We start from the raw sequence: 21,452 nt of genomic DNA, 5'->3' as shown, positions 1-21,452 counted from the left end.
GTAGCTGTAAAAACCACATTTTTGAGCTTTTCGCATCAATGTGGCTCAGTATCTCAGCTCCGAGTAAAAGCCCTGAAAAGGTTTGGTGCCTTGTTTAGAGAATTTGAAACATATTCACAGAGGCCTGTTCACAAAGCGCCACAACATGTGCTGCCTCGTGTCCATGTAAACTGTACTGGCTCATATTTGGGATTCGATATTGTTGTAGGAGTCAAGTAAATATCACCATAAGTCAGCAAAACCTGCAGTATTATTATTGTACCAAAATACTGTGTAACCATTTGAATATTTATGATGCGCCCTCGATGGATAAACCTGCAGTATACTGATTTACATACGTGATTATTTTTTTTTTTCTTCTTCAGTGATGAAATAACAAAGGTTTTATATCAGTAGTTGGTTATGAGAGAAAAAAAAACCCTCTGCTTCGCAACAACACGGCTACGGGTAATCTGTAAAATGTGACAGATTACCGTGAAATAGTTTGGGAACCTCCGTTTTAGAAAGCTTTCAGTCCCAGAGGATTTTAGAATTTTATTTCAAAGCAAATATCTTGACCCTTTCTAACAGTCACATTATCATTATTATTATTATTATTATTATTATTATTATTATTATTTTATCAAAATCTGGATTTATGTTTTTAAATGACCGAGCTTCCATCGATGCCATTTTTTTCAAAATTGTTCATGATCGAGAAGGCATAAGCACTGGGAAAAATACAGTATTGTAGCCTCAGTTATATCAGGGCACTGACAATGACAAATACCTTCACTTTTACTGCATAAAGTGCGTTTGTGGTATTTGTACTTTAATGAAGTAAAATCTCTTGAGTACTTCAGCCGCCACTGGGGTGTAATTCCGCCCTCACGCCACCGGATGGCAGCGCGTCTCTGCGCGGCTCGGCGGACTTCCGCCTCTCAAACCTGGCAACCCCCCACCCCCCCGTCTCCCCCAGCTTTAGTGCTTCGAGGGGGAAGCTGCTCGATGGCTCCGGGACGCGGAGCGCTGCGGGCCGCCGAGTGACGGGCGCGACCCGACGCAGAGGAATGAGGAGTCCGTGAGTCGCTCACTACAGTTCGTGGCGCGACTCAACCCAAGAGCGGGGCGCGTCGAAACACGCAGCGGATGGAGTGCTGTGTTTATTGTATTGACGGGACCATTTGTTGGGCGCCAGATGCACAGGTTTCATTATCTGTGCGTATGTCACAGGGAGGAGCTGATACAGAGCTCACTTGTTTGTTGTTGGGGGTTTTTTAGGTACTTTTTCCCAGGTGTATATTGTATTTTTGACATTTCTTCTTCACATATTTTCCCTGTTGCTTTCAGATGTACTGTTACCAAACTGAAACGCTAGCAGAGTAAAAACCACCGCCTGCACCGTTTTGCTGCCGGAGCCCCCGCGTTGTGAAAGCTGTAAAATAAACTTTTCGGGTCGAACTACAATTTAAAAAGACAACCCGCGTGGTTCTGTGCTGGTGTCGGCGTGACCGGGGTGTGTGTGTGTGTGTGCAGGTTCCTAAAAAATGTCCTAAAAATCCATTTTTACAAACACAAGGGCCATAAAAGACATTGGATAGGTCGTAATTTCAACACAAACATTGTTATTTTATGTGTCCGTCTTGCTTAGATCCTCTGGTTGGAGGATTTGATGTATTTATGCGATCAACTAGTTTTTCTCCCCCTTTCTCCCGAATGCCTTCCTGCAATTCTCGACAGGGAGGAGAAGACTTGTCCCAAGAACACTACAGTGCATCTTCAAAAGTGTTAAACTCCCTCCCTTAACTCCCTCATACATGCCGACACCCTGTGTGTGTGTGTGTGTGTGTGTGTGTGTGTGTGTGTGTATCGCTCCAGTTACGAAACGCAGCAGACTTTGATCCTGTGTTGTTATCTGTGTTGTTATCAGGACCAGCCGTGCGTCAAAATGAGGGAATGGTGGGTCCACGTGGGTCTGATCTGCATTCCGCTGGTGGCCGTCTACCTGCACATCCCTCCCCCGCAGCCAGCCCCCGCCCTGCAGAAGTGGCATGGCGCTGGCGGCCACTTCAACTTCAGAGGGAGCCGGATATTTTACAGAGGCAAGAGGCCGAGTTTTTAAAATTTGTATTTATTTATTTTATTTTTTTATTAATGACCTGCTGTCGTTTCGGGGTGGTGGTGGTGGGAGGGGTTCTCCGCGACCTTCTTCAACGCATGGCTCCTTTCGTTGTCAATCGCCAGATTCCCACGGTGCCTTGGGCAGCTCTGATGTGGTCATCCTGCTCCACGGCTTCCCCACCTCCAGCTACGACTGGAACAAGGTTCGTGCAAACAGGGTTTTTAGTTCAAAAGGTTGTATTTGTCACATAGACAGTGTACAGCATCTAGTGAGATGTTTTTAGGCGAACTCCAGAGACTGTGCAGGGCAGAGTATTACAAAATAGGGAAAAAATGTAAATAAAAATGGGAATAAAAAATAAAAAGTAGCAGTAACATACAATTAAAAAATCTATTTACAGCATTTAAAATATACTAATAATCAACCACATAAAGTATGTATATGTGTTTGTTTGTGTACATTGTGCAATGTTTGATGTGCAATGTTTGAGAACTGAGAAAGTGAATATCAAGGAATACCATGGAATACTGTACAGATTTCCAAGATAAAACAGAAACTATGCACATTGTGCAATGTTTACAAACCAAGAATAATATCATATAATATAGAGGAATATAAAATAAAATGTGTACAAGTATGACAGCAATGACGTGGACAAAGTATTTATTTATTATTTATTTATTTACGAATTTATTTTGAACCTGTGCTCTCAGCATGCATGCAGCAGTATTTGTTCCATTAGATGTAGGACAGAGTTAGTCTGCAAGTGGAGTTCAAGTTCTCAACCTGCAATGCAACTCTTTATTCATTCTTAAACCGTCAAGAACTGCCGCTGCAGTAACTCTGTCCTGTGGACGACCTGTAGAATGACAAGAGCACAGATTTTTGTTACACAGAACCACCCCCAACCGCCCGCTTTGGAGAACTATTTTACTGTGTTTTGGTCTTTAAACAAATAATAAATACTCCAAGAGGGACATGTGCATGGAAAAAACAAACATAGAAACATCAGATGACATGTGTCGACAAAACAGAGTTAATTAAGTCCAGGAAAACTGGAACAGCAATTTGGCACATGGCCTCTTCCTGTCATAGTTATGGCAGTAAATGAGGGAGGTGTGTGTGTGTGTGTGTGTGTGTGTGTGTGTGTGTGTGTGTGTGTGTGTGTGTGTGTGTGTGTGTGTGTGTGTGTGTGTGTGTGTGTGTGTGTGTGTGTGTGTGTGTGTGTGTGTCTTGTCCGAATTAGTTCTTGTGCATGAGGTCAGTATTATATAGTGGCGCCTCCAAGCAGAGGAAAGGGCCCCGAAGCCACCCCTGAGTCCCACAGCCGTACAGACACCGCAGGAACGGCCCGAGCGCCCCGCCCTGCAGCCACAGAAGACCCCCCCCCCCCAGCCCACAGAGAAGGTGGGAGCCTACAGAAGCAGCACCCACGCACAGCCCCGAGGAGCGTAACCCAGTCCCAGAGAGCGCAAGGAGACCATGCACCCCCTTAGCCCCACGTGCGGGCGCCAAACGCGAACCACAGGCCTGGAGCCTGGTCCCAGGTCGACAGACCGACACCCTCCCCGTCGGAACCCAATGCCCACCAATGCCTCGCGCAAAGGCGGGCCCGCCGTACCGCAACCGGCCAGATGCCCCACCCGGCCACGAGTGTCTCGCCTTTTTCACTAGAGTCTGTTTGTAATGTCCATAATCAGGGAGAAAAACTCTGTGTCCAGGGTGCTTGGGAGAAAGGAGCCGTTCTTATCCTTAACTGGTCTCTCCAAACAGAGTGACGGTGGGAACATCACTGAAGAGCTCAGCATCCTCAAGTGGAACACGGACAGCGTAGAGGAGTTCCTAAGCGAGAAGCTGGATCGGATTTAGATTTGTCCATTGTTATTTCTTAAGTCGTCAAGTTAAACTTCTGCCCGTTTCTATGCAGCGTTGTGATTTAATTATTGGATCCTGAATTGCTGGACTACATGAGTGTTTTTGTTTTTGGACACTGAGATTCTCCCTCCGTCCGACCTCAAGCTGGAAGACGCCCACATCCTCATCGTGGAGGGCTTTCTGCTTTACACCTACGGACCTTTGATCGACGTACTGAACCAACGCTATTTTATTTCCATCCCATATGAAGAATGCAAAAAGAGGAGGTGCTCAAGGAACTACACTGCGCCAGACCCGCCCGGGCTGTTTGACGGTCACGTCTGGCCCATGTACGTCAAACACAAGAACATTTAGATGCCCGGATGAGAGAGACAGCTGTTAAACAATAAAGGAAATGTTTGCACAGTATGGGGCACGTGAGATATTTACACCGAAGAAATATACACAGTACGTGTCTGTGTCTTTGAGTACCTTGAAAAGCGCGATACAAATCAAATGTATTATTATTAAGGACAATTAACTATATCACAAAATTACGATAAGCAAAATCTCAGATGATGTCCAGCCTCACATCATATCGCTCAGCCCTAATCCATCCAGGATTTTCTTCTTTTTTTTTTTTTTTTTTTTTTTTCTCTCTCCTTTGACTGTGCGGTTTTGACAGATCTGGGAACCACTCACGCGACGCTTCCACAGAGTCATTGCTCTGGATTTCCTGGGATTCGGCTTCAGCGACAAACCCGTGAGTGTCCCAGTGCGAGAGTGTTTCTTGAGCGGAGTCGGAGCAGAAAAGTCACGTTGCTGCGGTGCTCCGCTCCGCGTCCAGGGAGTCTCTTTACTCGGCTCAAATTACAACAATTACAACAGCTTGGGTCCAAAATGTAGTTGGACAATTTTCCTTATTTATCACTATTCATTTGAAGTATCGTTTTACCTCTGCGTACGGAAAACTTGCAATTTATGGTTGTTTACTCACTACAGATTCTTAGTGTTCTTTAGAGGCCTGAATTTATATTATTCAAGTTATTTTTTTTCCAGATATTAGTTTGTTTCTGATGGAAATAAATAAATAAATAAATAAATAAATAAAACATGAATACATACTGAAATGCCTCTGACGCCAACGCAACCACACAAATTTAGTTTTAACCCTCATCATAGTTTCCTTATTTTGATAATTATCTTTTTACGCACTACATTCATAATTCATATACACGGTTTAAACCCATAATAGTGACACGTAGGTTTATGGTTTTTGCAACCCTCCTAAGTCGATTCCATTTTTTTTTTTTTTGGTAAATAAATCCACTTTTTTTTTTTTTTTTTTTGCTTCAATCTACCTTCGGTTTGTGTGTCTAGCGGCTCTGTCCCCCGTGTCCCAGCGTCCCCACAGGTACTCCATCTTTGAGCAGGCGTCCATCGTGGAGGCGCTGGTGTCCCACCTGGGGCTCCAGGAGCAGAGGCTCAACCTGCTGTCCCACGACTACGGAGACACCGTCGCCCTGGAGCTGCTCTACAGGTGTGTGGGTGTGTGTGGGTGTGTGTGTGTGTGTGTGTGTGTGTGTGTGTGTGTGTGTGTGAGATCCCAAATTAATTCTGGGTTCTTTTTACTCCCACCCAACAGGAGTGACCAGAACCGGACGGGTCATCTGACCATCAGCAGCCTCTGTCTGTCCAACGGAGGTACCGTCCCACGGCTCCCACCGCGTCTTACCGTCGGTCACATTATGTGTTAGTCTGTTTTCGTGAGCACCAGGTGTCTACTACTTTTCGTCTTTTCAACGCAAAATTGTCGGCTTGGCTATCAGTGCCGTGGCCTGACGCCTCTCTTCATAAGGTTAGAAGCCACTTCTCACACTTGGTCCTCTTTTTTTAATTTTTATTTTTGCTCATTAGGATTGTTCCCAGAAACTCACCACCCCAGGCTGCTGCAGAAGGTACCTCTTCCATCTTCACGCCATGTTTCTCTTCATTTATTTTATTTTAATCCCCCCCCCCTCAATGTCGTTGTCGTTGTCTTCTTCTCTCCGACAGCTCCTCAAGGATTCCAGTTTTCTGGCCCCGCTCCTCACCCGACTCACCAACTACATGGTCTTCTCAAAAGGGTGCGAGGATGTGTACTCTTGTGGAATTGGGACAAACTGTCGCTTGGCGTGCTTCCCCTCACGCGAGAGTTGAAAGTGACGTGGAAAGGCCCGGAGCCGTCGCGTTCATGTCTTGTGTGTTTCAGGATTGGGGAGGTGTTCGGCCCGTACACCCAGCCCACAGAGGCCGAGTTCTGGGACATGTGGACGGGCTTGCGCTTCAATGACGGGAACCTGGTCTTGGACAGGTGTGTGTGTGTGTGTGTGTGTGTGTGTGTGTCAGCAATTATCGGATCTGAGGTGCTTTGTTTATGAACGGTGTGGTGTCTCTTGTCGACAGCATACTGCAGTACATCAACCAGAGACTGCAACACAGAGAGAGATGGGTGGGCACCCTCACCTCCACCTTCGTTCCACGTGAGTGCGCTGTCTGTCGGTTCTCTCTCCGTGGCTCTCGTGTTGCGTCGGCGTTTCAACTGAGCTCAGCCCGTCTGCCGTCCTCCCTGGTCGTGTGTGTCTAAACAGGTCAATGAATATTCTGTCGCTGAACCCATATAGGTCAGATTAAATTTTTTATGAATTTAACTGTAAATAATTTAATTATTATTATAAATTGAGATGGCTGAGACCTATCGGGGTGAAAAGTAAGCGTCCAATCTCCTAACAAATGCTTTCGCGACATAATGTTAAGTATGTATTTTAGCTCTAATTTTGCACGGAATAAATAAAAACACGCAGTCAGGTTGGGTGTGTGTTTCCTCCTGGAAGGTGGTACTTTTCCCTGGCCATCTTAACGTTATCAATAAAAAATATCGGATTCGGGGAAAATTAAAAACGGGGAGTGCATTTGGAAGACAGCAAGTCACACAGTAGTCTGACCCTTCCCCTCCCTCCTTGTGTTTCAGTGCACATGATCTACGGGCCCCTGGACCCAGTCAACCCTCACCCCCAGTTCATCCGTCTCTACCAGTGAGTGCAGTTTATTAAGTATTATTTGCAAGTAAAAGTATATGCACAAAAACATCCAGTTTTTACTGAATTAAGTCCCAAGGCGACAGGGAGACGTGTCCCAACAGTGGGATGCATTTTTTATTTTTTTTTATAAACAGTACAGAGCGGGACAGTCCCCTAACTCAGTTGTGTTTAAAAATGTTTCATACATGTACATACATGTCTGGAGGAGAGAACTACTCTCTGGTTCCTTAGTTCAGGTTATGTTTTTCATTTTCCAGAAACTAAGGAAATACAATTAATCACTCTCCATGAGATCATATTATAATCACAAGACGCATCTAGAGCTGCAGGTGCACCATATGTACAAACCTTTTAGTCAGGTTCATGTACCTTTTCTTGTTTTTGATCACCTGTCCCCCACCAAGTCTGACTGTAGAGTGGGGAAGAGCCTCCCGCCCCCTCCCTCCCGAGTTTCAGAACACGGTGAACTCCACTTAGACCGTTTCAATGCCAATAAGACTATTTAATGGCAAATCAGCCCAAGCCTAGTTTCAAGTAATGCAGATTGTGTCGAGCGACCAAGATCAGGTAATGTCTGTAATCAAATTATACAGCAAGAATAGTTTGACTTGACATAATGTGGTCCGACCCAGATTCAACATAACATTTAGAGGCTGGATATGAAAGATTCCCCAAGTGGGGAAGCAGTTTTTGTACAAGCAAGTTAACAGCTGTGTCTCACCGCACCAGGAAACTGGTGCAGAGGTCGACGGTGGCCGTTTTGGATGAACACATCAGCCACTACCCGCAGCTGGAGGACCCCACCGGCTTCCTCAACGCCTATTTCAACTTCATCAACTCCTTCTGAGGATAGAGCATCAGCTACAGTACCGTGGGGTAAAACCTGGACTTCACACCCATTTGGGCTTTTCATTTCCTAATGCGAGTTGCATTTAATTCTCTGAATGATGGCAAGTTACCAAAGGTAGATACATGAATTTGTTTTTAATCTCAAATGTGCTTTTGTCAAAGGACCATACTGGTGTAAATTGGTTTTGTTCATTTACTAGTTAGTGCTCACATTTTTTTTAAAAGGTCTATTTCTTAAAATTGGTCATTTTTCTTTAGTTTGTAATAGCATACACCAGTATGGTCCTTTATAGAATGATGTGGGACAGTATTCATTTTGATAGGTGCTCTAATTTCTAAACATTAAAAATGTGATTGTGTGCAAATAAAACTAGTTTTCTACAAAAAACATTTTTTTTTATCCAAACCTTGTTTTCCAGAAGTCTGTTTTTATTGATAGATTTGACAGTTTTACAAAGGTAGGAGTAGAATGTTCATTACGTGCATTAGAGTAGCTCACAAAAATGTTATTTGTGGACATTTAACAAACAATATGGAGGGTTTGGTCGGTCAGCCTACGGAGGCCAGGATGACGTCGACGGCCGTCTCGTCCCCGCTGCGCACAGTCACCTGCATGGTGACGCCATCGGCCAGAGCCAGACGAGCGCGAACCAGCAAGTCGTGCCCTCCTCGAAACACACCTGAGGAGGAAGCTGCGGTTAGAGCGCCCAAGACCAAACTGGTACAAACGAGGCAAGTTGAGGAAAACATCTAGATAGTGAAGGTTTCCAGTCACTGTTATAATTGATAGGTTAATCTGTTTTGTTCTTAACCCGCTAAAGAAAGTTGCCTGACACCTTTCCTATTGCGAGGAGAAATGCTGGTATTACACGTCAGAAAAGGGAATTGTTATGATGCAACAAAACAGTAGGAGACCAAAAGTTGAGCTGTTCATCAACGACCCGACACACGAGTAGAAGCAGCGTGGCGTACCCACGTTGCCGGGAAGGGTGTGATGCCCATGCAGGGGGGAAAAAAAAAGTCAATGATTTTAGATTCTAAATCTGATGTGAAATGACTCACGGATTTGTCTATTTATGCGGCAATGGACATTGCACTGCTAAAGAGCCCAGAGTCGTGTTCAGATCGGAGGCGGAGCCGAATAAGCCCCGGGTTTTTGGCCACAGTGGAAGAGGGGGGATGACTGAATTATGTTCCTGCAGTCGGTAGACATCTTATTATAAAAATAACCAAACTACAACTTCATGATCGTAGTTATGTAATGGCACGAGAATCATTGGTCACTGCTTTTTGTTAATCAGTCACACTCATGACTATCTGGTTAATTAATTTGATAATAACACATACAATATTTTGGACTTATTTTTCCCCTCACCCAGTTGATATTCTATCAGTTGAGTGCAGAGAGGCAGTACTCACCAGCGAGGAACAGGACGTGAGAGTTTTTGTTTTCGGGAACCTTGTCGGAGCGCTCGCACGGCTGCATCCCCAGGAAGCTGATGATGTTCCCCACGGCCTCTGTCAGGACAACAGGGAACACGGTCAATACTCGCACACCGACCGCACGGCAACGTCAGGGTGTCCTGGTGGAACACGTACCGTCCAGCGTCCGCACTGAAGCCAGAGCGAAGGTTTCCTCCTTCTCGAAGTCGTCTCCCACTTCCTCCCAGGCTGCACCAAAGTTTGGCTTCAGAACCTTCTGGATGTGGTCCGCCACCGTCACCTCCAGATCCTCCAGCTGGCGGAAGACAACATCCGTACATTAAAAGATGAAAACACAACAAAATAATGGTGGATTTGGGGCCAAAAAGCGTTGTTTCCGCACCACGTATTCGTCGTCGTAGCCATCGTCGTCGGGCTCTCCTGTGTTGGGGTCGCAGTCTCTCACCAGGTACTTCATGGTGCAGCTGAACGTGCAGGACACTGCGGCGTGGGACACGTCACGTGTGTAATCATTCAAGCAGCCGAATTTAAACATTAAAAATCGACACAATATTCTAATGTTGATAAAGCTGCATTACACTGAAGAAGCGTCACTTTGTATACTTTTCTAATCAGCGCCTGTGGCGATAACCACATTACTAATGATTGGTTCTTGTGTAAATATTGTGATGTTTGATTTCGTCGCTGTTCAAGTCGAAGCATTTTTAACTGTAAAGCACAGAGTTGTCCTGTTGAAGCTCAGACCCTCGTACCGGCGGTGGGCTCGTCGTTGGGCAGGCGCACCAAGCTGTAGCAGGACCCGGGCTGGCTGTAGGGAAGACTGGCCGCAGGGATGTAGTGCAGCACCTCGTAGTCTTCCGACGGCTCCATCTGCACCACCACCTGAAAACAGTCACACACGTTGGCTTCTGACTGGTCCGGAAAAAAGACGTTATCATTTATTTAAAAAAAAAAGGGGGGGGGGGGGAAGAACCTTCTGGAGGAGCTGGTCGTTGAGCGTGTTGGTGCAGTCGAACTGGAACACGATGTGTCTTGCGAAGGTGTGCTTGATGCAGCGCACAACGTATTCCGTCTCCGCCTCAGTCAGCTGCACCGGCTCCGACGATTTGAACAGCGGTCCCAAGCTCTGGAACTGGGTGATACCTGCGAGTTGTTCTATTGAAGAAAAAAATTGAAGTAAAGGGAATGAGGGTGGACTGGACAAGGATCCTCTGCACAACATGAAATCTCCATATGTGCACCATGTAGCCTTCTAAACTGATGCCGTCATCTGTCTACAATCTGCATCCGACAACCTGGGAATAACTATTATCGAAAGCAGGGATTCTCAGTTTCATGACAGGCTTTCTAAAGACGCCTTCCTCACCCTGGTAAATGTCTTGGCGTGACGGGGCCAACTTCTCCGGCAGCTTGCTTGTGGCAATGGGGGCCATTTCTGAAAGGGAAAACAGAATTGCTCTCTCTCTCTCTCCCCACAGATTTCTTAATTTTCTAATTAGACGTGGACTCGGACGTCAGTCCCCATTCCAGGGCAGCAAGAGCAGACAGCCCTCTCCCGTGTGCGCGGGGTGTAGTCTACAGAGCGAACAGACTAGGGTCTGTCTGGAAGGTGGAGGCTTCACCTGTCTTCTGCTCAGAGATGGGGGTGGTGGCCAGCGGGACGCTCTTCATGTCGAAGGGCTTCTCCGAGGGCTCCAGGGTGTACTGGTGGAGGGACTTCTCCAGGCCGGGGACGGACACCGACAAACCTGACCACACCATACAACAGGATGTTCGCTAGCAGCAGCACACACATTTAAGACTCTGACAGGATAGTTATCATGTCGCTTTCTCTTCTCATTTGACTCTTAAAAACATGTGAAATAGCCAACATGGACTGGGAATTTTGCCATCCCAGTCACTGCACACACAAGGACCTCGATCCACTGCAGAAACCATTTCATTTGTGGAACACTGCTTTGATTAAAAGAAACATGCTCTGAGAACATCTCCCCTGGTACTTGAGCTCTGATGTGGGCTGCGAGCCAGGGAAACTGGGAATGGCTGTAGTTACGTTTTTCTTTTTTCAGTCTGACGGGAGCAGAAAGAAGGCAATGCGTGTCTCACCATTGAAAATGTAGGCGGCGTTGAGGGCCTTCTGCTTCTGCTGCAGCACGTTCATGTAGAACGTCGCTCTGTCGCGCACCTCGTCGTCACTGTCCATCATACACCTGCAGGGGAAAAACATGACCAGTGTCATGGCATTTTAAAGACTTTAGGGATTTAGTAAATCCTATATACACCCTAACAATAAATGTCTATTTTGTGAATAATGAAATGACTCTGGTGGTCAGCATCAACAATTTCTACAGAAAGGGATCGTACCTCTGCATGAGAACCAGAACACTTGGCAACAGATCGTCGTTCTGGGCTCCGAACTTGGCCAAAGCGCTCACCGCAGCTGAAACCAGCGAGGAGTCAAAGAGATCATTATGCCGGTGATTCATTGTCAACAACACTGTCACTGAACACTGCAGGCCCCGGAGCCCCAGCCCCCTCTTCGATGTAACACCGGGGTCAAGGCCGACCCAAAAGAGCCAGCCACGTACCGTTTAAGAGCTTTTTGTGGGTTGATATGAAACAAGACAAATTAAAAAGGAAACCCGAGCTTAACTATTACACAAACACCATATAGAGTCACATACCATAAACTAAAAAGACAATTGATTTATTTAGGATTAGTAACAAATTATTCTTCATACAAATGACACATTTTACACTTGAAGTCCTTAAAATTTTAATGCCCGCGTTGCAAAACCCCCCATAAAAAGAGTTAATACAACTCTAGATACACCTTTCAGGCCCAAGAGCCTTTTTTACCTTGTGAAAGCAAAGTGGTCGTTGACTCGCTCACCTGCGCGTACGGCCTCGCTCTCCAGCACCACGCGGTTGAAGATGAAGCGGATGTACTTGGAGGGCGAGGGCGTGCGGGGGCCCTCCTTCCCCAGCAGGTGCAGGATCTTGGTGGCCAGCACCGTGTGCTCGCAGTCCTCGATGAACTCACACAGGTGGGCCAGGCCCGTCTCCTTGCTCTCCGGGTTCTCCTCGATGATGCTGATGATGCAGTCCACGATGGCACGCTTGTACTCAAAGCCGCCCTGTCAGAGAAAAGAGCCTTCACTCAAACATCATTCATCCATTCATTGACCCCATTTCTACAGGCAGCGACTGTGGCACATATCCAGCTAGTACTGGGTAGGATCATTATACGCAATCCTTAAAAAAAATAAAAAATAAAAAATTAAACCAATCTGAATTTAGCTAAATTAATATATGTTAATATTTTTTTTAAATAATACAATTAAAATGTAAACGCCAATGCAATAATCAAGCAATTTCGGTCGCAAAAAGAACAAAAAGCAAAAATCCCAGCGGAAGAGCATACAGTATTTAAAATAAACATTTACATAAAATAGTAAAATGTGCTGACTAAACGACTGTCACCTGCACCTGCGCTGGGGTGTGCGCTGCAGTTCTGCTTTCTCACTTTACATGCTCGACAATGGCAGCTTCGTATAAGAGTCAGAGGGTCTCACGAAACCCCGCAGGCAAAGTGATGAAAGATCCCATGAGCCGTAATGAAAGGCAGAGGTGGGATCCCGGCTTCAACCCGGTCTGTCGCGTATATTTACTAATTTATATATTTACATATATTTGCCTGGTTTATCTATTTCATAGGCATATTCATTTGCGATGATGTCGTAATGAGCTCAGTATCCCCAATCAGCATAGACGACCGCCTAGGGCGCCAAAATTGCACCCTGAAAAAAAAAAAATAATAAAATCAGTGAGTGATCACAGGCTTTATTCAAACTCGGGTTGCTTCAGGCGTTTTGCACATCTGGTACTGGCGCTTATCTGGTTGAGCCACATGGCTCCCCTCGGTACCTCTCCAACCGCGCTCTGATGGTGCCAGACCATTCATTCTACTCTGTTTCCATGCGGACAACAAGAACCATGCGTAATAGGGACACCTTCGCAGTCACTCACACCCCCCCAAGTTGACCTTGAACGGAAAAACGGCTAGAGCTGCCCCTGCTAATCATAGTCACTTTCAATCACTGTGGAGCTAGATCGCCCGTTCATGTTGGCAGTGTGAACCTGATTTCTCCACCATGAACAGGGTTCCAGGCTACAACTCACATAACACATGATTTTTTTTTGATAGAAATCTATCCTTTAATTTTAAAAATTAACTAAATAAAGACAAAGACAAAATCAATTTACTTTTGGTAGGTGAAAACCGGCCTAGAACAAAACAGGCATAAAACAGGCGACTCTTCAGGAACAGGCCGCAAGGAGAGCACTTGGGGGCCTGCATGAAGATTTCAATAAATGGGCCTCTTCAAGCCAAGGAAGATTAAGTGCAGCAATGAATCATGCACACTGTGCTCATGATGTGCTAATGTTTTGCAAAGGTCATTGTTTACACAGCTAATTTTTATGCAATAAATGCAGCTCATTAAGTCACCCTCTCCATGTGATCACTTTATTTTAAGTCTTGAATATACAAAAACTTCAACGCAAACATAAATTGCAGGCCCTGCTGGGCCATCTGACCGAAGCCGACCACAGCAATACGCCATCCCGCGCGCCTTGTCTGTTTAGGGCTTTGTCGGTGAGTACCACCAGGCTCAAAAAAAATAGTAGCGTTGCAGTATTTAGTCATGGCCAGACTCCCGCCATTGCTACGCCCTATAAATTGCCGTTCTCAAGCGCCAGGGCCATATACTGCACTACTGATAAGGAACCAACCCCCAGGGCAAAGACCAAAGGGTGACAGAGGAGCGGTGAGCTGCTTACATCGTCTCTGAGCATGTTGGACAGGAAGTTCATCATGACGCTGTGCTTCCTGGGGTACTTCTGGCACAGGGCACTGATGGCCTGCACCACCACCACCTACAACAACACAGCAGGCCGAGGCACAACATGGACAACATTTTCTTTAAGATGGAATGATCATTAGAAGTGAGAACCCCAACATGGAAGGAACACCGTGATCTTTTAAAATTAGAGAGTAGGTTTTGCTTTACAGCCAGCCGTTAAAATGCAAAAATTAATGGTTAAAAAAAAAAAATGATCATTTAAACTAAGCACAACCACACCAGGTGTTTGCAGGTATCAGAGAATTAAATTGAATACTTTAAGACAAATTTGAATGATATTTAAAACTCACTTCTGGACAAATAACCTCTCCCTCCTACACCACTCCCTCATACAACATAAAACTATTGCAGTTAAATATAAAGCTAAGTGTAATAAGGGCAAAAAGTAAGTACAGTGGTACCTTGAGTTACGAGTGCACTAACATACGAGTTTTCCGAGTTACGAGCCATCGTTCTGCCGATTTTTTGTATTGATTTGCGAGCAAAAATTTGAGTTACGAGGAGCGAGCTTCAGGTGCACCGCCGCTGGTGGGCGTGGCGAGCAAATGCGGCCAGCATCCCGCATCTCACTCCTTCACTTCACGTGGTCACCTGAGCGTGGAAGCATCTCTTTTGTGTTTTGTGCTCGCGATTTGTGCTTTTTGTGCAGTTATTTTGCCAAGTGCTGTCCATGATGATATCCATTGACTTAAAGCACAAAATAATAGAAAAACATGAGCGAGGTGTGCGTGTGATGGAATTGGCGAGGCAGTACGAGCCTAGTACTTCTACGATATGCACCATACTGAAGCAGAAGGAGACGATAAAGAGTATTACGTCAACCAAGGGCGTTAAAATAATCATAGTCTAAGCTGCGGACCGCTGTCCATGAAAGGATGGAGAATCTGCGTTTGGTGTGGTTGACGGAGAAGCAGTTCGCAGGAGATAGCGTGACGGAGGGTATCTTCTGCGAGAAGGCAAAAATTATCTACACATTCTCTTTTATTATGTTTTTATACGATGTTTGTTTTTCTTATTTAAAAACACGTAACAAAAAAAATTGGGGTGTTTTTTTGGGGGCTGGAACGGATTGGATGGCATTTCAATTAATTTCAATGGGGAAAATTGATTTGCTATACGAGCAGATTGAATTACAAGCTCTGTCACGGAACAAATTAAACTCGTAAGTCAAAGTACCACTGTATACAGAAATACTCATGGACCAATTTTCAAATACATTTTAAACTTAATCAACTTTCTGGTTACCCGACAAAGGAAGCTGAAACTCCCAGAGTCAAACACAAAACAAATGTTCAGCCTCTGGCGGTCTGTCAAACTGACCTTAAACTCATCAGAGATCTCTGAAACGAAGGAGGAGATCTGCTTCATGAGGCGATCCACGCTGCTCTCGCTGCCCGTCTTCAGCAGCGTGGTGATGGCCAGCGTGGCGATGCTGCGGTTGGAGTCTGTGATCAGGTTCTCCAGATCCAGGTTGCACGCTGTCACAGCAGAAGGATGCTTCATTGCCACCTGGCGCCCAAAGACGGAGACGAGGTCATTTAAGCGCAACCACTTTTTCTTTCCCTGTTATTCATTATTGAACTGTTGCATTTGGATGGAGGTTGGGGGAAAAAATAAATACACAAAGTATAAACTATATCCTAAGAACACCTAAAATCAGATCATTTGCCAGGTTGCACCATTAGTTGGTTGCCTATTGGACTTGAGGATACCTTTTCTAGAGGATACAAAAATGTGTGTTTTGTTCTTTTGGCAGCTTTAAACATATGAGAAATATAATGGAAAGGTTAAAACCCCTTGATTACTGCTGACGATTCACATCAAATTAAACAAAAAGTTAACAGAGACTAGCACTTGCTTCAAGGACAGGTGGGAATCACATGTTAAAGCAAATCTGAGGCCACTGCATTGTTGCTTGTTAGCACTGATGGTGAAATGGCTAATTAGAGGGAAGTTATCTCCATACAGTAGAGATGCCACGGTGAGGAATTGTTCTCACCGGTTAATAATCTCATGACAACATTTGAAAAGGGGTGTGGGCTGGAGTGTCCCAGTTATGCTCGGGCGCGAATTACGGACCGAGGGAGACAGGTCCCGATCTATACCTGATCTAAGGTCTCCCATAACCTTGTCTCCTCCCCTTCCGTGATAAGCAGACTGTGGTGCGACGCTGCTGTGCGTGCACAAAGCAGACACTTCCACTTGTGTAGCGTCCGACTAAGTATTGATAACACGCTTGGTATACAAATTTGAATTTATTTTTGTTTGATGAACATGGGCTCTGATACGCAATGAAGGAGACAACTGTTGGCGCGATTATTCAAAAATGGAAGAAAGACAAAAAGCCTGTCAATCACCCTCGGCCTGGGTTTTCCACGCAAGATCTCACCTCGTGGGGTATCAATAATCGTGAGAAAGGTGAGGGATCATCCCAGAACTACACAGGGGGAGCTTGTTAATGATCTCAAGGCAGCTGGGACCACAGTCACCCAGAAAACCATTGGTAACACACTACGCCGTAATGGATTAAAATCCTGCAGCGCCCGTGAGGTCCCCCTGCTCAAGAAGGGACATGTACAGGCCCGTCTGAAGTTTGCCAATGAACACCTGAATGATTCAGAGAACGCTTGGGGGAAGGTGATGTGGTCAGATGAGACCAAAATCGAGCTCTTTGGTATCAATGTGACTCGCTGTGTTTGGAGGAAGAGGAATTCTGACTATGACCCCAAGAACACCATCCCCACCGTCAAGCATGGAGGTGGAAGCATTATGCTTTGGGGGTTTCTCTGCTGACGGGACAGGTCGACTTCACCGCATCGAGGGAAAGATGGATGGGGCCATGTACTGTGAAATACTGGGTGACAACCTTCTTCTCTCAGCCAGGACACTAAAAATGGGTCGTGGATCGGTCTTCCAGCACGACAATGACCCAAAACATACAGCCAAGACAACAAAGGAGTGGCTCAAGAAGCACATTAAGGTTATGGAGTGGCCTAGCCAGTCTTCGGACCTTAATCCTATAGAAAATCCGTGGAGGGAGCTGAAGCTTGGAGTTGCCAAGCGACAGCCTCGAAACCTTAAACATTTGGAGAGGATCTGCAAAGATGAGTGGTCCAAAATTCCTCCTGAAATGTGTGCAAACCTGGTAAACAACTACAAGAAACGTCTGGCCCCTGTACTTGCCAACAAGGGTTTCTCCACCAAGAACTAAGTCATGTTTTGATAGAGGATCAAATACTTACTTCACTCAATGAAATGCAAAATAATTTATATCTTTTATTTAATGTGATTTTCTGGATTTTCTTTTCGATATTCTGTCTCTCACTGTTATAATAAACATAGCAAAATTTACCACAAAAATTGTAGATCGTTAATTTCTTTGTCAGTGGGCAAACTTACAAAATGAGGGATCAAATAATTATTTCCTCCACTGTAGCTGTCAACTCAGGGAGTTGGAATGCCTGCTTACGGTGTTTTCAACCTCTGGCCATATTACCCATTTCTGCGGACCATCTGAATGTGTAGAGTTTGAGTTGGACAGTGGTTCACAACGTGGGGTCCAGGGACCCCCAGGGGTCCTTCAAGAGGTTCCAGGGGGTCCCGCGCAAGAAAAACAGTTAAGTCACCATTATTTAATTTACTTTTGTAGCAAGACACATCTATTGGGACTTTTGTTGAACCTAAACTGAATATGTCAGCGCATCTGCTAAAAAGTTTTTTTCCCCTACACATTCCGAGACCTTTATAGGGCCACACAGTGGAGTGTACCTTGTTGAGGGTCCTGACAGCAGCGTATCTCAAGGCTGCTTTAGGAGAACTGCAGAACAGTTGCAGAACTAAAATGAAGGGTCACAAAAACAAAACAATCAGAATGCCTCAATTGCTTGAGTGGTTTACTGGGACAAAACCATGAAGGGGAGGGGGAATCGGTGTGCTGAGTAATTTACCAGAGACGGCGGGTGCCAGCTCCCTGGCGGTACAGTTGGGCATGTGTACGATGGCGGAGGCGGCCTCATACACCACCATCTCATTCTTGTTCCTCAGGCAGCTCTCGATGAAATCAAACAGAGGGCTGTCGTGACTGCAGGGAAGAGCGGGACATTATAATTACAGAGGGTCAGGGGCTCCCAAACGTTATGGCAAGACCCCATTGCCACACTCTGCTCTTTTGCCAACATAATGTAAAATGGTAGAAATCTGTTGCAGTGTTAAGAGCCATAAAGACGCTGTTAGCATGCTTCGGGATTAACCGAAGACCAAGCCTGTAGGTTTCCGTACCCCGCCTCGGTCTCGTCCAGCAGCTTGCTGGCAATGCGGATGAGCATGCAGTAGGCGAAGGGAGACTTGAGGCCAGACTTGGTGAACTTGTTAAGCATCTTGGACACGGCCAGCCGGTCATTCTTCCTCAGATGGTACAACAGGCCCAGAGCGTGGTACTAGAGAATAAGACGTACAGAGTAATTTCCCTATCAATCATTATTACTAATTTAGCTCATAATTAGAACCACATCTTATACAAGTAGACTGGTGGCTCGGGCTGGGTATTGGGCCGGATCTCACCACTTTGATACAAAGGGTCACGATACAATTATACATTGATATATGTTGACAATATACATTTTAAGTACATCATAAGTGTATATTCAGTCTAATACAGAAATAAAAGAATAACTGAGAAATGTGTGACCGAGAGTAGTGGACTGTGTAATTTAAAAAGAAAATGATTGCATGACTTCCAAACAAAGACCCCATAAACAACAACTTCCAAATATTGGAATTTGTTCAATTGATTCAGAAATGTAAACAATAGAATTGAATCCTATTGGAGTATTGATATTTTTTCTTTACCAGCCCTAATAGTGATGTCAATAAGCAATTGATATGTACATTTATTTTTCATTATTGTGTGTATTTTACCTGGACCATAATATTGTCGCTGGAGGCTGCCTCCTGGGCCTCGTTCACCCAGCGCTTCACCACATCATAGCTCATCTTCACCATGTGCTGGAGACAAGTGAGAATAAGGCAATTTGATTATGTCCAAAACATCCACAACTACAAACAGATTTCATCACATGGCTTAATTGGAAGCCTTTCAGCCATTGTGGATTAAATGTGTGACGTGCCCCGCCTTCTGCTCTGTTCTAACTCACTGTGTTTCAGGTGCTCAGTAAGCGGGGGCCGAGGGTCATCAGGGGGAACTGGGAGCACCTGGCCAGGGCTCTACAAATCTACCCCAGTTCACACTATAACATTCCCTCTCTCTTCGCAGACACATTGGTTGGTTTGTTGATGTTATCTTAGATTTCAACAAACATGACTTGCACTATGTTTTTGGTCCCATTCACACCCTACTCTACTGATATATCACTTCCCATAATGTATTTTGGCTTTAAACATTGTTATTTTTGTATAATTTAATAAATCTATTTGCTTTTTGTGCATCTTTTTTGTCATGACCTTAGGAGCCAGGGCTGATAAAGTGAGCGGGGAGGGTGGGGGGGCAAGTAAGAATAGTTTCTTAAATTAGCTTAGAAATTAGCCTAGAAAGAAGAAACGAAAGGCAACTCAAAACGTAGACCAATTCTGATTCTGGACTTACCAGTGAGGAGACCAGTGCTGAACTGGATACACTGGGTACCTTGTCCACAATAGCCTGCTTCATGTACCGCTCAATGGCCTGGAGCATGGTGGTCTGTGGGGAAATTTTTTATTTTTTACAAATGTGATTACTTTTCAGGATGTATTTTTTTCCTTTACAGAGTGAAAATATCAATATATCTGACTTTTTTTTTTTTTTTAATACTTGTACTTGGATTTTTATTTTAACTTATTTTCTGGGCTCTTGACCTCAAGACAACAGATGAAACATAAAATATGCTGCAGCATGGCGAAACCATATGTATACCGCAGCTTCATATTTTGAAAATGACTATTCAAAATGTCAGTAAAGGAAAAAGAAAAAAAGATGTACAGTAATTCTCTGGTCACAGTCAAAACAGCGTTTTGAGATTCCTTTGTGAATCGTTGCAGGGTACTGGCGCTAAAGCCATATAGTTTATATTAAAGCTCGCAAAGCACAACGCAACTTTGCCCATGTTAGTGTGTTCAAGTTTGGGAGTACTACACTTCACTACTGGAAGTGAATTCAGTGATTGTGATGACTGCATTGAAATCAACTGAATTTGGAGCGTAATATTGCGTCGTAAACACTTACGTCTGTGATCCTGCATAAAGCTCGGATAGCCGGTCCCCTGTACACATCTTCCTTGCCAGTCATGTCTTTGGTCAGGCTGTAAAAAACAAAAACTATTTATTGACTACTTTCTTAAAAGTGGACATACAAATAAACATTACTAAAATGCACATTAAGAAAAAAAAAGTGCTTAGTATTACATTGCCACAAAAAATATCCTTGGCAAATGAATGATTCAGACTGATAATTAGGGCTGTACCCGACTCAATTTTGTAAGTGGAACCAAATTCCGCTGTTTAATGTGAATATTCAACTATTCAGGGGTTGGGGGGGGGGGGGGGGGGGGTAGCTCGGCTCTTCCTTTAGGCGAGATAGGCGGCCGCCTAGGGTGCTATACCGATTCAGGGCGCGGAGAGGGAGCAATGGGGGCGTCTCCTTATGGAACAGAACCATGCGTAATGGGGACACTTTCTCCATGACACTCCCCGATCACCCCCTCTGCATGCGTTATGCACAGAAAATAATCTTACGGGTTGTGCCTCCGCGCCCTGTCCAAGCACTGTTTTTAGTTGTTTTATTTGGAGGAGCGGGGCTCGGCTCTCCGCGTTAATCTCCGCCATCGGGGTGCACAAGGAGCCATGTTCGCGTCCGGTTCACAGATATAAAAATACATTTATGATTCCCCTTATTTATAATTCCTCATTGAAATGTCATCCCTGTGCATTTTCTAAGCTTCTCTTTTATCCTATTATTGTAATGGACACTGAGAGAAAAAAAACAAAAACATGACTGCTCGACTTCAATCTCAGTTGACTGACAGGTTTCTAAGGCAGCCCTATGGATAATGATAATTGTAATCTAACAAATACACCAACCTGCTGGTGACAATGATGACATCCTCTGAGATGTTGGCCATCTCTTTGATGGTAAGGTAGCACATTCTTCTCAAAGTTTGCTGAAAGGGAGGAAAAAAAAAATAAAGTTCGGGATTCAAGGCAAGGTAG

The 21,452-nt window shown here is 44.9% G+C and overlaps 2 protein-coding genes across 3 annotated transcripts in view; one reads left to right on the top strand and one right to left on the bottom strand.

The window, feature by feature from the left end:
- Positions 1–944: 944 nt before the first annotated feature.
- Positions 945–8,232, top strand: mest (mesoderm specific transcript). 2 transcript variants are annotated; one of them, XM_080022259.1, is made up of 12 exons: positions 945–1,060; positions 1,910–2,081; positions 2,224–2,303; positions 4,641–4,718; positions 5,359–5,495; positions 5,601–5,659; positions 5,873–5,913; positions 6,011–6,081; positions 6,207–6,308; positions 6,401–6,477; positions 6,966–7,029; positions 7,765–8,231. In XM_080022259.1, the coding sequence occupies exons 2-12, from the start codon at positions 1,928–1,930 to the stop codon at positions 7,880–7,882; spliced, it is 981 nt and encodes a 326-aa protein (XP_079878385.1). In that variant the 5' UTR covers positions 945–1,060; positions 1,910–1,927; the 3' UTR covers positions 7,883–8,231. The 2 variants fall into 2 exon arrangements, with proteins under 2 accessions (XP_079878385.1, XP_079878386.1); XM_080022260.1 differs by lacking the exon at positions 4,641–4,718 and having other exon boundaries at positions 7,765–8,232.
- Positions 8,233–8,305: 73 nt separating this feature from the next.
- The window catches only part of copg2 (COPI coat complex subunit gamma 2), a 14,629-nt gene continuing 1,482 nt past the window's right edge, over positions 8,306–21,452 (bottom strand). The window contains exons 5-24 of the mRNA XM_080021994.1: positions 21,324–21,403; positions 20,470–20,545; positions 19,855–19,947; positions 19,170–19,256; positions 18,531–18,688; positions 18,200–18,333; positions 18,021–18,088; positions 15,573–15,761; positions 14,170–14,265; positions 12,221–12,464; positions 11,692–11,767; positions 11,434–11,537; positions 10,950–11,075; positions 10,694–10,762; positions 10,301–10,482; positions 10,080–10,209; positions 9,710–9,807; positions 9,484–9,622; positions 9,304–9,402; positions 8,306–8,564 (exon numbers count right to left, since the gene is read on the bottom strand). Of these exons, the coding sequence (XP_079878120.1) occupies positions 8,434–8,564; positions 9,304–9,402; positions 9,484–9,622; positions 9,710–9,807; positions 10,080–10,209; positions 10,301–10,482; positions 10,694–10,762; positions 10,950–11,075; positions 11,434–11,537; positions 11,692–11,767; positions 12,221–12,464; positions 14,170–14,265; positions 15,573–15,761; positions 18,021–18,088; positions 18,200–18,333; positions 18,531–18,688; positions 19,170–19,256; positions 19,855–19,947; positions 20,470–20,545; positions 21,324–21,403 (2,379 nt within the window). The 3' untranslated portion in view covers positions 8,306–8,433. The remainder of the gene's footprint in view (positions 8,565–9,303; positions 9,403–9,483; positions 9,623–9,709; positions 9,808–10,079; positions 10,210–10,300; positions 10,483–10,693; positions 10,763–10,949; positions 11,076–11,433; positions 11,538–11,691; positions 11,768–12,220; positions 12,465–14,169; positions 14,266–15,572; positions 15,762–18,020; positions 18,089–18,199; positions 18,334–18,530; positions 18,689–19,169; positions 19,257–19,854; positions 19,948–20,469; positions 20,546–21,323; positions 21,404–21,452) is intronic.

Source organism: Zeus faber (genome assembly GCF_960531495.2).
Source record: "Zeus faber genome assembly, chromosome: 21".
Taxonomy (NCBI): Eukaryota; Metazoa; Chordata; class Actinopteri; order Zeiformes; family Zeidae; genus Zeus; species Zeus faber.
The sequence above is the reverse complement of the archived record's forward strand: the minus strand, read 5'-3'. Positions and strand labels throughout refer to the sequence as shown.

What these genes read in the sequence shown, in the direction of transcription:
- mest (XM_080022259.1), top strand. Translation starts at nt 1,928, where the DNA reads ATGAGGGAATGGTGGGTCCACGTGGGTCTGATCTGCATTCCGCTGGTG. An exon ending in CCAGCTACGACTGGAACAAG is followed by an intron (nt 2,304 to 4,640) that starts GTTCGTGCAAAC and finishes CGGTTTTGACAG; the next exon opens with ATCTGGGAACCACTCACGCG. An exon ending in CCTCTGTCTGTCCAACGGAG is followed by an intron (nt 5,660 to 5,872) that starts GTACCGTCCCAC and finishes TTTGCTCATTAG; the next exon opens with GATTGTTCCCAGAAACTCAC.